At 30.7% G+C, this 16,885-nt stretch overlaps 1 protein-coding gene across 1 annotated transcript; it reads left to right on the top strand.

Annotated features, from left to right (window-relative positions):
* The first annotated feature begins 72 nt into the window (after nt 1-72).
* On the top strand, nt 73-2,648 carry LOC112281417 (uncharacterized). Its single transcript, XM_024517911.3, has 3 exons — nt 73-275; nt 549-1,357; nt 1,914-2,648. Exons 2-3 carry the CDS (start codon nt 872-874, stop codon nt 2,568-2,570), a joined length of 1,143 nt encoding a protein of 380 aa, XP_024373679.1. The 5' UTR covers nt 73-275; nt 549-871; the 3' UTR covers nt 2,571-2,648.
* Nucleotides 2,649-16,885: the final 14,237 nt, after the last annotated feature.

The following is a 16,885-nucleotide window of genomic DNA, read 5'->3' as shown; positions in this document are numbered from 1 at the left end:
TAGTCAAAGTGGCACGACCTTCTTCTCTTGTGCACTAAGGGTTCCAGACAAGACACTAGGGTGGGATTCGCTTTTGATTCCTTGGCATAGGATTTTGTGGTGCAGAGCCGATACTCGGGATTGGGATTGAAGACAGGTCGATGGGACCAAGGTGCCACCAGGTCTAGGGCATGTGATCCTCTCCTCGGTGTTTCACCAGTTAAATCGCTCGTGAATTGCTTTGACATACTGGGCTGGTATCGTGCTATCCTCTCTGCGAGCTGCGCAATTCTCAGGTGGGTCTTTGTGTTGCTATTCGGGTTCTTGGAAGAATTTCTGTCAAGGAGACGTGAACACTGGAAAATGGTATCATGAATGTCCTTTCGTTTGTTAGGTGGGTTTGGAAAGCAATATTCTGCGAAGAGTATCGTAACCCTATTTTATAAACCAACAACCAGAGCTTCGCAATTGGGTTTGTCGATGTGAATTCTGATATATATTTGAAGAGCTTTGTGAGGGAAACTCTACAACCAAGTGTTACAAACTCTGCTCTTATGCCTGTGCATCAGGAAGACTGGATTTTGTGACTTTTCTACGAAGCTCGGAGATTGCGATTCGGTTCCAGAAGTTTGTTCTTTGGAAGGTTGTCGTCGGGGTCGACAGGGATGATTTGAAGGGCGTGGCCTAGGGTTTGTGACGATACATTAAGAGGATTCGGTTTTCGTTGGTGGCGATTTGACGAATGCTTGATTTCGACACGCAGAGCCGTGTCCTTGGATCGGGTTCCCGGTGGTAGAGTTCGGCTTTAGATCATGTGTAATTGGTGAATAGTTGGTGGCGGCAGTTGAGGAAGACATCGGAAGCTCCAGTGTGGTCTGCCCGTTCTGATTCCATGAGCTTGTGTAAGTTATATTACGTGCATTCTCTAGGAACAAGGCCCGTGAATTGGAGATGGTTTTCGAGGGAGAGGCTAAATGTTAGTCGCATCGTACGAGTATCAGGGGGACCAAAGAGTACGACCAGACAGGAAAGAAGTCAGAGCTCCTGGCCTGACGATGATGGAGAAAGCGATGGAGTAGGAGGAATCAATCCTTGGGATTCAAATGTGGAGAGTGTGCGCAGGAGAAACCGAAACCGTTTTGGTGGCCGAGAGGCATCTTCACCAGCCACCACCACGCCTGACTGGCTGACGCCTAAGAAGGGATGGACTTTCAACTCCGATGAGAACAAATCGGAAGAGACTCGGAATAAACCAGACGAGGAGCTGCCGTGGTGGAAATCCTCAAAAGGTGACGGCGGATATGATGATGAAGAGGCGGATGAGGAGGAGGAGGAGGATTATGACGATGAGGAGTATGATGGCTTTGGCGTAAGATCTGTAAGTCGCAAATTCACCTAAAAATTCCTTTCTCAAGAATGTCATTCTTGTTTTTTTAATCTGACTATTTTGGTTCCCTTCCGAAATTGTTAATTACATGAAACACCAGTAGCCATGGAGGTAATTGCAAGTGCAGTTCTAGACTGTTTATGTACATGAATGATAAGCCAGCCTCCTGTCAACATCCCATCTCACTCTTTCGAGTATTGTTTAGAAGTCTGAAGAAAACTGTGGAGAAGTTCTTAACGTAACGTAAAGCCACTTGATCAGTATTGATTAGCCACTAAGAACTTGATGATGTATCCCTTGGATATCAGTGTGTAGCTCCGTTCTTGATCCGCTGTTCATGTGCGAAAAGTGGGGCTTCTCTAATTGTTGTCTACGTTCTAGCAGCAGCACCTATGTCTTGCTAGCGAGATCTAATCTGTATTCGGGCTATTAAGTGGCTTCTTTGTTTTGACAAAATACGCATTTCGAAGGGGAGTGTTTCTTGGGATTATCCGAATCGCATTAGTGGCTTCTGTATAGGTCTGAACGTGGCTCACAACTTTTGCAGGACCAGCTGTACTCTTCTCTGCGCTGGGGAATACCCGTGTCCTTTGTAGTCTTGCCATGGTTACTCGGCAACCCTTTTATCCTTTTGCTAGGTCTAGCTGCAGTTCCTGCTGTTCAGAGAGCCGTTGGCCCAGTTGTGAGTGAAGTTTGGGAAGCAATCTTGGATCTTTCAGAATCTCCATCAAAGCGAAGGCGCAGAACGGAAACTGATGAACCCGGCTCCGATGAAGTGGACGATGCATATTCAAGCTGGAGTGGCGAACGTGATAATGCACGACCTTACAGATACAAAAAGTCTGCTGTTGGCGAACCCAATACCAAGGGTACCGCAGAATCTTTCACATATTCAGATTCAACTTCAAATATTAACAGAATCATATCAAGACGGGGAGGTCAACCGAGTAGAAAACCCGGAGAGAGTGTGAGCATGGGAGGGTGGGATGATTTGGAAGATGATAGGAGCAGGAGGATGCCAGTGCGCAGACAGAAGAGGCAATCAAAGTTAGGGTGGAAAAGCAGAAGCAGGAGGAAAGAGAAACCACTCTTCGTTCGTTTATTATTTGCTTTGTTTCCATTTCTTCGAAATTGGGGTGGATGGCTTTCTCTCTTTCTTCTGTTTCCTTTCCTGGGTAATATTGAGATTAGTCAATTTATATAAATTTTTTAATTAAACCAACATGGTGCAAAATCTATTGTAAAGATGTAATAGTAAATATGTAATAAGGAATTCATCAGATGGATTGTGAGGTGCTTTCATGAGTGAAGAGAAAATTTTGTTTCATGCTGTTTCATGACTGGAGAAAATTTTGCTGATTTATTTATTTGTTTATTTATTCATTGGAACAAGTAGAGGTAATTCTATTGCTTGGAAAGTGCTGCATGCTTGCTTTTTTTTTTTTTTTTTTTTTTTTTTTTTGTTTTGTTTTGTTTTGTTTTAGTTATGGCCAGTAAATGTTGTGGCCAGTAAATGTTCTTGCACAAAAGTTAACAATTTTAGACATTGTTTTTATATCTAATAATATTATGAATTACTACATGATTGTGTAAGTGTAATTTTTTTAGATATTACAAACTAAAAAAATTGCATGATTTCTACTGTCCTTGTCTATTTCACAAGCATGGAGTTATTTGCTTATTGCCTTGTACCCATTAAAATTTGTGCATATGTGTTACTTATCATACATTGACTCTCTGAATTTTATCTTAATTTTCATATACTTGTATATGGATCTAATGAAGAATGAAAGATATCTAAATATTCACTTGTTGCAATAGTGGTTGACATCACAATAATGAATGTAATGTAAGCTTATAAGTACAGCAATTACTACACCACCAAAGATAACGTACATTAGATCTAATAGCTCTAAAAAGCACACATAAAAAAAAAGCTTGTTGCTTCTATAGTTTTGGCCATTCTTACTTTGAGTACAATTTTCTTTGCTTTTGTTACATAGATGCTTCTCTACCTAAGAATCAATATGCTTCTACTATATTTTTCTATAATTGACAATTTTTTTTCCATTCTTCCAAATATGATAATAGTAAGAAAGCATGTTTGAAGTTATGTTTGAAGATTTATATGTTTTGGCATATTTGCCAATTACCTTTAGGTGAAATACGTTTTATCTATGTATATCCAAGTATTGCCATCAGGTAGCATGGCAAACTGAAAAAATTTCATGTGGAGTTTATCAATACAGTAAATTTACATTCATAAACAACATTTAAAGTCTAAAATCAATTTCATATGTGTAATATTCTTTCAACCCAAGTTATGTAATGATTTATTTTTTATAAGATATATAATAGTAGGTTTTATAAACTAAATCATTCAAAAGAATATTTGAAACAACAATCAAATTGCACTCAGTGATAGAAGGTTTGTCATTCTAATAGTTTCTACTTAAACAATTGTGCAACCACTTCACTTTCAATTCCAAGTATTAAGCAATCACATTTTATCCTTTCAGTGTCTAAAATTTGTACCTTTATTAACAACCAAATCTCAAAAGAGAATTTCACATTCTAGCTACAACTATTATGGCTCAGTAGTCTTCTTATACACTCAAATCTAATCAAATCCAAACCATCATGCATCAAGTTTAAAATGTGGTAGTTTGCAGTACAATGGTTTTATACTTCATGATTTCTATTCAAAGATCTAACATGCTAAAGAACTTTTTGATAAATCATAATTCAATTCTTCTATTCACAATGGAGAACTCAAAGGATGCTCTTAAGGTTGTCATATGCCACAAATCCAATTGTTGCAGAAGGAATCAACTACAAAAGCCCCATTTGTCTTGTCAATAGTAAAACAAAATTAATCTTGCTATTGACAAAGCCATGAATTTTGCAGAGTGCAAAAAAACATGCAAACCCAGCATCACGTGAAGTCAATAGAAGAAATTTAGTATCTAATACTAGTGAAAAAAAACCATGAAGTTGATGAACAATTACAAATCGTTGAAGAGATATATTCACTTTCATATAATTAATGCGAAGCCGAACAAACAATTGCTTCCATTCTTACTCACGAGCAATTTTGAAGAGACCATCAAGAGTCCTTTTGTACTAAGTACCTACCAAAGCATTCTTAGGTTGCACCTATATTTGATGTTGGACAATATCAAGAAAATATATCATAATTTGACCTATAACACTAGCTATTACTCCACAAGTGAGCTTAGCAAGTAAAGATGATGGAGATTCTTCATGTAAATTTCCTTTCATTTTTTCATACATAAAAAATTTCAATCTTGTATATGGTAGTATGCTCCATATTGTAGGGTCTGCATACAATCCCAAAAGTCACAACTATATATATCCAAAATTTCTTAGTATGCAAAAATGTAGATTTTTTATCCACCACAAATTGTTGAAAAGAGACAATTAACTACAAAGGATATAAACATAGCAAAAGAAAGTCATGCTAAAATTACCATAAGTATAGTTAGATTAATAAAAATGAGAACTAAGTTTGTGTTTAGTCACACTTATAAAACTCTCTAATACAAGCCTCAATTTCCACCCTCTTGGAAGACTCTAGAACATACATCTTCAATGTCTTTGTATGGTATAGAAAGAACATATCTAAAAGACAAGATGTCTCTCAAACAACTAACATACATAGTAAAGCACTTATTATCATATAAAATATATGGTATTATTATAAAGTATATTATTCCATATGGTGAAGTTTATAACCATCCAAAATAGTAAGGATATGATGTGGTAGAGTCAGATAAAACTTCATATAATAAATATTTTCAAAATCTATTCAATATTCAATTATTTGAATGAAGGTGACAACAACATATGCAATGGCTTGGTATACATACTCTTCAAGTGTAATTGAAGAAGAAACTAATTAAAGAAGCACACACTTGGAACTTGATATTCTTTTATTCTAATCTTAGTTGATATATAAAGAGGATGTAAGTAAGATTCAATGGATAAGAGAACATAATAATAGTTTTACTAGCCAAAGAACTAACAATAAGATCAATTATTGGTCCAATTTGTACAATGGGATATCCTTCTATAATCCAATGGTAGTATTGCTAATATGTGGCAAAGTGAAGTGCGACATAAGGAATATTTTTTTAAAAATTGGTACCATATCTCTTGTTAATAACAAATAGTGAAGAGTTAAAAACTAGCCTTATTATCAATCTATAATATAAGACCAACTATCATTCGCCTACTACATAAATAGAACTTAAGATCTAAGAATAAGCAACAAATTATGGATAAATTCTAATTTCAATTGACAAGAGGAAAGTAAAAGCATAGATAAGATATGAACTTGTATAAATTGTGTATGCCTTCTATTTTTTTAATGTAAGAAAGAGATCAAAATACTTCCATGGATTGAAAGTATCTATGCTTGATTTATAAAGCCTAAAACTTGATCAGAGATTTTCAAACATTTTACAATTCTTTGATCATGAAACTTCAAACATGGTAACAACATTAATTAGCATATAATTTATTCGAAACCTTAATTGAATAGATCCCAGTACTCATGAAATTAAACTTCTTATTCTAAACAAAAAAAAACCTAATCTAAAAGAGAATCTTTATATGCTCTAAAGAGGCTATAGCAGTCTTGAATAAACCATCGATGATACTTCTAGGAATAAGGTACTTCACATACATGGAAATAAATCTAAGGACAATATTTTGCAAAGATATCCTCTCTACCTCAAAATTGGAAGGTGTCTCAAGAAAGGCCATGGCTAAGCCATAACTAGATTGGTATGTTTTTATAGTATGAACAGGTTCTTAATAACTTCTTTGATTTCAATAATTTCCAAATGCAAATAATTTTTTGAAACTTGTAATAATGCTTATTTGATTCAAATGTTGAAATTATAATTGCTTAAATTAAATGTTAAATTATCTAATATTAAATAGAATATTAAAATGGACCTATTTGGCCTTATAAAATTTTAATGACTCTCATGAAACTATGAAAAGGCTTTGCTTCTATATTCAAACAAGTCACCAAATCAGCCAAGCTTCTTTACAAAGAAAATATTGAGGCATAAGCCATAATTGAAGCACCTACACATGCCTTTATCAATAATTGAGAGCATTAAGATACCATCTTGTAGCTTTCAAAGCCTTCTGATAGGGATGCTTTGTCAATCATCAACATATAAAATTCAATCCTATAAAAGACTCCATTGATGCAATTCAAAGAATTTAGTTTATAAAATATTTCAAATAGGAACAAGTGACTCTCACAAAATACTTTCTAACAACTTATGTTTCCAAATATATGAAGCTTGAAGATAAATGCATAATTGAGAGTAATCAACTTGACTTTCAATCACATAGCGTGCAAGAGATCTCTACCATGTTAGAAATAATCACACAAGTAATCAAACATAAAAAATATATTGATTCAAATATTGTATCCTATACAAGGGGCATGATCTAATTAGTTGCTCTTTCTTTGATAGGATAAAACTTATATACATGCAATTTAAACAATAATAATATTTTTTATTTTTATCTACCAAATTTTTCAATTCACTTACTTCTAATATGATATGAGAGCAGCATTTTGAAAACGTTTTATAATAAAAACATAAAAAAATACTAAAAACATAAATAAAAAATAGAGCATGTGTAAAAGACATTTTACATAGAAAGTTGGTGCACCAATAAATCTTCCTTTTGTTTTCAAAGAAACTTGGCTTTAAGTAGCCTTACCACGGAAAAATGGCCTAAGTTTGATGGCTTAGGATACTTTATTTGGAAGAAAAAAATTCTAATGAAGTTTGAAGTGAAAAACTTGTGGGATGTAGTTTTAAGAAAAGAAATACAACCAACACCAATTCAAGAAGTGAATGCAACATCAACTTCACCATTAACCAATCAAACTGAAATTTTTACCTAAAAAAAGAAGGATCATATTGCTTTAGTAGCAATTTGAGGTTGTATAGAAAATCTTTTTTTTCTTCATGTTGGAGTATCTAAGATAGCCAATGAAGCATGTTTGGTTTTTGAAAATATATACTTTGTCAGTGACATAATTACTTAAGTCTATCTATAAAAAGAATTTATCACACAAAAGATGAAACTTAAAAAATTAGTAACTCAACATATACACAACTTCAGAAATCTGCTTCAATAATATAATTTTGTAGGAGTTATCATCTCTCTTCAAATAAAACTCTTCACTCTCATGAAGTCTATGCTATCTTAGTATAATATTGTAATTCAAAAGCTTTGTGCAACAGGGATAGTAAGACTCCTTAAACTTATTTCAATTCTTTAATAAGAAGAGATGGCCATGAAAGGGTCTTTTTTTGATTCACATGTTTTCATTATTGGATGCAAAAAAAAGACTAAATGACAACCTGACAAATCTACTCCAAAAGATTATAAGCTTTCAAAATCTTGCAACAAACCTACAATTTCTTTTCTATATTGCAAGAAAATAGGACATTGAGATTTTGATTGTTTTAAAAATAAAACAAGAGTTGCTGCAAATTCAGCAACAATAAATCATGACAACAAGAACTATAAAGAAACTTGGAAGTAATAATAAGTAGAAGAATTGCCTCGTATTTTTTATATTCATGTCTACATCACATAAGTCTTCTACTTGGTGCAATTGTCTATACTTAGAATGTCCAAAGACACACAATGGATCATTGATATTAATGCCATCCACGACCTGACATATGATAAACATCATTTTATCAACTTCAAACCATTTCTACATGGTGATAGCAAGGTTTACCTTAGCAATGACACTACTTTATCTATCTATAGCCAAGGTGAAGTAGAGATTTTAATAGAAAATAAAAAGACCCTTCATCTCTTTAATGCTTTATATGTACTAGATGTACATAAAAATGTATTTTTAATATGTGACTATAACCTTAAAGGTAGTGGTATTTTAATTAAAAATCAGTGATTACTCCATCCTTTGACAAAATATGACTTCAAAGGATATTAAAGGCCCTAATCTATCTCCAAACTAGCAAATAGAAGAAGACAAAGTTGATTTTAGGATCAGCAAGCTAATATTGCTTCTTATGCAAATAGAGTCTTTTAATCCAAATAGAAAATAGACTTTTGATGATTATATAAGAAAAATGGATTATGGCCCATTATCAAAATCTATAGCTCATATGAGTTGGCACTTACCTCCTTCCCATATCTTTTTTGGTCATGAAATAATGACTAATTATATATAATATTCAACAATTCAAAAATACAATTGTGACATAAAAAATCTAAAACTACTTCTAATATTATCTTTGATATTTAAATATCATCTACTTACTAGGACGCAAACGCCTTAAGTATAAGTTATCTAAATTCAATCTAAAACTTTAGAGATTTGTTACATTTTTTGGCTATGAAGTCTTTTAAGAAAATAACTTTGTAGACGATTTAGAAAGAACGAGTTAAAGAAGAGATTGATATATTCATTTCTCTCTCTTGTAATGGAGTATGGATAAGCTATTTGTATTGTTGATGCATAGAAATAGGTAGTTGGAGCCATGTTTGAAAAATTTCTAGAATTGAGGTTAAATTGATAGTCTATGTCGGATTTACTATAGAACACTCTAAAAACAACTTAGGGCAGTTATTTAAGTAGAGCCTATCATTTGGAACATTTTAAAAAGTTCCAAGATGATTAGACAAAATATAAATAAGACTAACAAAGGCTATTTGGATATCCAATCAGGTATAGCTTTGATTCTTATTTTTTTTTAGTAAAGTTTGGTTTTATATTTTTTTTGTTTAATTTTGTTCTATTTTTATTTTTTCTATTTTGTCTTTTATGTTCTTTTTTATTTATTCTTGTTCAATTTTATTTTGATTTAAGTTATTCTACTTTGTGATAATTTTTATATTACTATAAATTGAAAAGATCTTAGATCTTAGAGATAGTCCAATCTTATTTCATCTATATTCATCATATGATTATCATCCATAAAAAAATAGATGCTAATTTGGCCTAATGGGTGATTTTCTACAACAATTAAGGTGGAGATCTAACAATCTTTAATATATATACTTTCCACATTCCAAATGAGCAAATTCTCCTATGACAAGCATTAATTTAAATATTATTACAAGGTTGTCGATAGATGATATGGAGCAATTAGAACATAGTAGAGGTCGCAAAAGATAAATCTTCTATGTACAATAAAATACTATTTGGGAGAAAAAAAGTTGAATTTTGATTATTCAAGTCATATTTAAAGATTTCAAACTGTTGTAACTACACCACCCTCATTTTCTTCACTTGAGACAATTGACAAAGTGATAGTTCAAAGATGTTGGCTTATCTAGATTGTATATACTTCTTCATACATATACAAGGCTTGTGGATTACTTGGTGATGGAATACAAGATAATAGGCAATTTCATGGTTTTGGATCATATGCTTGTAAAATTTTTCATTGAATTTTAGGTGGTCTAAGTAATGAAAAGTTAATGCAAAATAAATAGTTGGTACCTCAATGATCTATAAATTTGTAAGTAGATAGTCATATTATGGTATAGATTTCAAATGGACCTATAATTTTTTGATAAGCTTAAACACCTCTTTATATGATACAAAGAGATATGTATCTATAAGACTTAATAAAACTAGTTTAGAAAAGTTGCTCTTTGAATTTGGCTTCAATAAATTCAAAAGGCCCCCAACATAACTTAGCCTATTTCTATTTATAAAATCTCTTCTTTGAACTATTGGAAATAGCATCTATATTTGAAACTACTGAAGTCAAGAATGAATTTGGACCATGGTGGAAAAAAAAAAAGAACACTAATAGTCTTAATTTTTATTGGGCAATGAAACACCACTCTTCTATACCTTTGTTTGAACTATAATACAAAGATGGACCAATGTGTCATCATCAAAATCAATTAGAGGATATTTATCATGAATTTTATAAAAACCTTTATTTACGGCATCTTCATGACACAAATACTATTCTGCCTCAAGACAAAGTATTACTAAAAATCCAATTTCGTATCACATTGGTAATTTAAGCTAATCTTAAATCATCACTCATAGCTTTCAAATTGTCACAAGCATTGAAAGAAATAAAAGTTAAAAAATTTCTTTATCCAAATAATATTTTCACGAAGTTTTTTATGTATCTTTAGCCAATATTTAAGCCAAAATTCCTTCAAATGGTTAATAAACATTTTTGTCACGATTGCTTGTTTTTAAAGATTATTAAGAGGTATATCATTTTATTTCACCAAGGCAAGAGGTAGAGCTTGCTTAATATTCCTATTTTGTTATACTTATTTATTTACTTTTATCAAGTTCTTATCCTTGATAGATTGACAAAAATACACTTACAATATCAGAGCCTTGTCTTTTCTTCATTAAGAGTGGATTATTCGTATCTCTTGCTAAGACATAAATATATTAAAAGTTGTGAATTATCCCTTTTTAAACTGATATTGTTCTTAATATCTTCTTTGATGTCTAGTCTTCTCTTCTATATAACTTGAATATATATATATATATATATATATATATTATCATGGTAAAGCTTCTTGAAATGAAGAATAGAATGGCACTAATGCAAGATAAATTAAAGAAGTTAATGCTTACGATGCATCAAGTTAATTTTGTAATAAGGCAATCGATCCATAATATTATATGCTTCATAATTTTGATAACTTGCAACTGATATCAAGTAGGATGATGTTGTACTTATTAGAAATTTTTTCTAAGGATTACAATATGAAGTAAAGAAAATAATGCTTAACTTACCTCATCTTCAAATATTGAGTCAAGCAATTGACTTTGCTATGAAGTGTTGTTGGAGTAGAGAGAGTTTGCCTTAAGAAAGCACTGGGCTCCTAGTTGCCACTAATTGCTGAATCAAGTCTTGATATAAGAAAGGCTAAGTTTTTACACATATATAACACTTTTAGGAGTAATTAAACTAAATATATAAGTCTTAAGTTTCCAAAAACACCCAAAATATGATAAAAAAATTCTAAATTCTTATATATCTTTATGGAATATTATTCCCAAACTTCAAAAACTCATATCTTCCAATTGGATCGTCCAAATACACTCAAATTTTACATGAAGTACATCAGTACTTCTAAAAACTATCACAACAAATTTCAACTATAAATTTATTGAGAATCTTAAGATATCACCAAAATCCTAATAGTAGCTTCAAACCCTAATTTTAAAATACCTATATACAAATTTCTTTATATCTCACAAATTAAGCTCTCAAATGCCACAAAATTTATATTTATAGCTTTTTAATATAAAAATCTACCTTCTCTAAAAGGTGTGAGTCAAAAATTCATCTAGAAACTCAAGTTATACCTCTAACCAGTACTATGAACAAAAACACTTACTTACTACCTTTGTTTGGATGTAGTGACTTCAACCTTCTATAAATTCTTCATTTGAACTCCAAATTCATTGAATAATACATAAAAAGTGTAGTAAAAAAAGTATTCTCTCTAATCTCAATCGTTGATCTTTTGTTGCTCTCTATAAATATATGTTATGCTCCAAATAGTAATAGTAGGTACAAAATTGACACCTTAACTTTGAGTGCCAATAATTTCTTCATAAAAACTCCAAATCACACAAAATTTGCATCCAATCCATATCCAAAAACCTAAACTTGATAATTCTAGCCTCCAATGCTCAAATGACCTCGAAAAAGAAACCCTAATTCCTAATAAGCCCTTGGACAACCTCCTTGAAGTCCATTAGGCATGGCCTTTAATCAATAGGAATGAAGATATCTATTCCTTGCCTTCATCTATCCATGTCTTGCTTTCATCCCTCCCAATAAGCCTCCTACTAGTTTAGATTTTCATCTTTAGGCTCTAATCGCCTCTCAAGGCTTCATACTAAATATTTAGGTTTTATAATTTTTTTAAATGCTATAATAAAAATAAAATAAAATTCAAAATAAAGTTTCTTAAATCCAATCTCTTTAAATTAATTTATTAATAATTCTAACATACACCAAGACTTATGAATATATTATATGTCATAATTAATTGTTACATACTATAAGTAATTACAATACAATAGTGTGAGAATTGACTTTTTGAATTTTAATCTGAAAGTTTTACAAGTGGGTCTCAACATTACTTTAAATCAATGACAACACCAATGCCTCTTCAATACATATATTTGAAAGTAGAGGATATGCAAATTGATGTGGTATGTTTTAAACCTCGTACTGAGCAAAAAAAGACTTGTGGCCATTAAGAAGAATTGTGCTTATATTATGGAAAATCTAAGTACATTATTCAACATTATCCAAAGAAGTGATACAATTATAAAATGAAGAGTAAAAATATCAAAGAAGTCAATATATTAGAAAATAAATTTGTCTAGTTACAATAGGGATTGTGTTATTGGAACCTTGTACAATACTTAATGTAGGTCCTATTCTCTCCTTAAAAACTTTTCTTTGTTGTATATTAAATATTATTTTAGGACTTAAACATTACAAAGCCTCTATTTTGTTAGATTCAAGAGCTTCAATATGTTTCTTAGATAAAGAATTTGCTAAAAGACTTAACATATCTTTAATAAAAAAAATAAATATATTCATATAGAAGTCATATATGGTCATTTGTTGTCTTTTAGAAATGTTACTCACAAAATCCTTCCTATAGAAGTAATAACCAATGGTCATAATAGCTTTGTGGTATTTAATATCATTAAATCTCTTAATCCAATAATTTTAGGCTTATTGTAGTTAAAAAAATATAACCTTTGAATAGATTAGATTTCTTATACTCTTGATTTTTCTAAAAGTATAATCAAGTGTGTAGTTAATCAAGTAAAAAATCACAAGTCTAGTATAATTAAACTTATGTTTGTAGGTGCAAGAGCTTTTTTGCATGGTGCAAAAGAAGGGTCATCTTATATCATTTATGCTACATCCATTTCTATTGGTGCAAAGATTTCAAGTGGCATTCCAAGCCAATATCAAGAATTTTAAGATATATTTGAGAAAAAGAATGCAAATACTCTTTCAAAACATCATTCTTATAACTACTCAATTGATCTTCAAGAAGAGGTACAACCACGATCTGGATCAATGAATAATTTATCACAAAATGATTTGGATGAACTCAAGAAATATATTGAAGAAAATCTAGCCAAGAACTTCATATGCTATTCCAAATCTCCAGTAGGAGCCCCAATTCTATTTGTGAAAAAGAAAGATGCATCATTACAAATGTGTATTGATTATTGAAGACTCAATAAGGTCGCCATCAAGAACAGGTATCTACTACCTTTAATATCTGGACTTCTTGATTAATTGAATCAAGCTAAAATCTATGCAAAAATAGATCTACGATGAGCATATAATTTGATATGCATCAAAAAAGAGATGAATGGAAGACTGCATTTCAAACCAAGTATAGACATTTTGAATATAATATCATGTCTTTTAGACTTACAAATGCATCAACATCTTTTCAACATCTTGTAAATGATTTTTTTTGAGAGTTTTTGGATGATTTTGTTGTCAGTTATCTAGACGACATCTTGATTTATTTTAAAAACATAAAACAACATGAATTTTATCTTTGTCATTTGTTACAAAAATTAAGAGATAGAAGATTCTATGTGAAGATAAAAAAGTATATATTCTACACTATTCAAATTGACTTCTTAGCTTATATCATTTCAAATGATGAATTTATGACGAATTTAAAAAATTTCAAACTATTATGGATTAAAAGATTTCAAAAACATATGAGATATCTAATGTTTTTTAGAATTTGCCAACTACTATTGAATCTTCATCAAAGACTTCTTTCAAATTTTATTTCTACTTATATATTTGACTTGTAAAGACAAACTTTAGTGGAATCAAGAATCAGAGGCAGTATTTGAAGCTTTAAAGACAGCCTTTGTTTTTGTATCAATCTTGTATTGTGTTGACTTTTCCAAGGAGTTCTTTATGGAAACATATGCTTCAAACTTTACTTTAGATGTCATATTATTACAAATAAGAATAGATAATATACTTCATCTAATAGCTTTTCATTCCAAGAAATTTTCAGCAGTCGAGATTAATTATGAAATCTACGATAAAGAACTTTTTGCAATTATAGATTCTTTTTAAGAATGGCATTATTATTTAAAAGGTGCTTCCAATCCAATCATTATATATATATAAATCACAAGAATCTCAAATACTTCATGTCAGCATATATATTGAATCATTACCAAGTTCGTTAGAGTATGTCTTTATCAAGATTTGATTTCAAGATCATATATCGACCTTAAAAATAATAAGGTTTATTAGACATTTTTTTTAGACATTCTTATCTTGCATCAAAAAAAAGACATGTATCTTTTTATTAACAAAGAATGTTTTTCTTGAAATCCAAGCATTTATTATCTTTGAATAATAAAATCAATATTGATTGTTGATTCAATCTTTATCAAACAAATTCAATCAAGTATGTCTTCTGATCCTCTTGTTTATCATATTAAGAATCTTTCTTCTAAGTCTCATGATGCTTCTAAATTCGAATTAAAAAACAACCTACTTTATTTCAAAGGATGCTAATATGTTCCAAAAAGAGAAGCACGTTTTCATGTTCTTCAAGCAAGCTACAATTTTCCAACAATTAGATATTTTAGATACAAGAAGACTTTAGAACTGATATCTGGAGATTTTTGGTGGCTTCAAATGTGAAAGGCAGTCAAAGATTTTATTCAATCATGTGATGTTTGCTCAAGTTTAAAACCTCTCCATCATCAACCTTATAGACTTCTTTAGCCATTACCCATTCTAGAACAACCATAGTCTTCTGTTTCTATACATTTTATCATAGATCTTTTAGTCTTAGATTCATATGATTCTATATTTATAATAATAGATCATTTTATGAAGATGGCACATTTTATACCATGTACAAAATCTATCATAGGTGAAAAAATAGCTAAGCTTTTCTTTGATAATATCTACTAATATCATGGATTGTCCAAAGATATTATATTGGATAAGAAGACTTAATTTGTATCAAGATTTTAGAGAATTCTTTTCAAGATTTTAAAGATAGACATAAAACTATCTTCAACCTTTCATCCTCAAACTAATGGATAGATAGAACATGTAAAATAAGTTTTAGAGTAGTATTTAAGGTATATGATTAATTACTAATAAAACGATTGAGAAATTCTTTTATCATTGGCAGAGTTGGCTTATAATAATACGGTGCATTTTTCTAAGGAACAAACAACTTTCTTTGCCAATTATGGTTACCATCCATGACTTGATACTTTTGACTTTTTAAAAGTTGATAATCTTGCGATGAAAGATTTGGCAAATCGTTTGTCTCAGTTATATGCAATAATAAAGGTACAATTAAAAGAAGCTTAAGAATGACAAAAGATCAATGTGAATGCCTATCAAAAAGAACAACCATAATTCAATGTAGGTGATAAGAAATAATTACTTCATTATAATATCAAGACTACTCATTTTTGTGATAAATTGGACTACCATAAGTTTGGATATTTTCTTATTTATAAACAAATCAATCCAGTTGCTTATCAATTATATTCATCAGAGTCAATGAAGATCCATCATGTCTTCCACCTATCTCTTATTGAACCATATAAGATTGTGAATATACTAAGAAGAAGACAAGCCCTACTTCCTTCTAAAGAAGTGAATAATAATAAAGAGTTTAAAGTGGAAGAAATTTTGGATTAAAGGTGGCGTCAAAATAAATTAGAATATCTTATCCATTAGTACGGATATGATACTAGTAATTGTACATAGGAGTGAATAGAGAATCTTGTAAATGCAACAAAGACAATGGAGGCTTTTTATCAATGACATCCATCAAAACCAAGATGAAGAATAGCAAATCTTTGCTATAAATAAAATATTATTTATGAAAGATTATATTCTATCTTCTATCTTTGTTTGTAGTTTTTATATAATTGTGGCGTCAAAGAGATAGAGAACCAATAATTAGCAGACTTAACTCAAGAGCCATCATTTGTTGACTTATCAAAGGAGATATTGTGATTATTATAACCTTCAAGACGATGTAATAGAGATGAAGACTTTTAAGAATGACATATCCTTCTTAAATAAATGGTGAGATACAATGCCTTTGGTATCACGACATAAGAAAAGATTCTCAATGTTTGGTGATTTTATTGGAAGTAAGCATGACTCCTAATGGTTTTGTAAATTTTTTGTTTGAAGGAAGTTAAAAATATTTCAACAATGATTAAATCACAAGGTGGTCTTTTTGCTGTCATATCACATGATTTGCTATCTAGGAATATAGTGGGTATCTAGTTGTAGGGAGTTTAGCTTAAACTTTTATATGTATCTTGTCTTAGCTTCTAAAACTCCTTTATTTTGCAAAAAATTCAAAATATAGAAAAATCCCTTCAAAACATATTTTTTCCACAAAGGATTTTTTCTTTTGGAA

Source organism: Physcomitrium patens, chromosome 4, assembly GCF_059467195.1.
Source record: "Physcomitrium patens ecotype Gransden chromosome 4, ASM5946719v1, whole genome shotgun sequence".
Lineage (NCBI taxonomy): Eukaryota > Viridiplantae > Streptophyta > Bryopsida > Funariales > Funariaceae > Physcomitrium > Physcomitrium patens.
This window is presented reverse-complemented; position numbering and strand designations above follow the sequence as displayed.

Bases quoted from the DNA above. Each gene is read 5' to 3' on its own strand.
- LOC112281417 (XM_024517911.3), top strand. From the start codon at position 872: ATGAGCTTGTGTAAGTTATATTACGTGCATTCTCTAGGAACAAGGCCC. The intron at 1,358-1,913 runs GTAAGTCGCAAA...CAACTTTTGCAG, and splicing joins ATGGCTTTGGCGTAAGATCT to GACCAGCTGTACTCTTCTCT.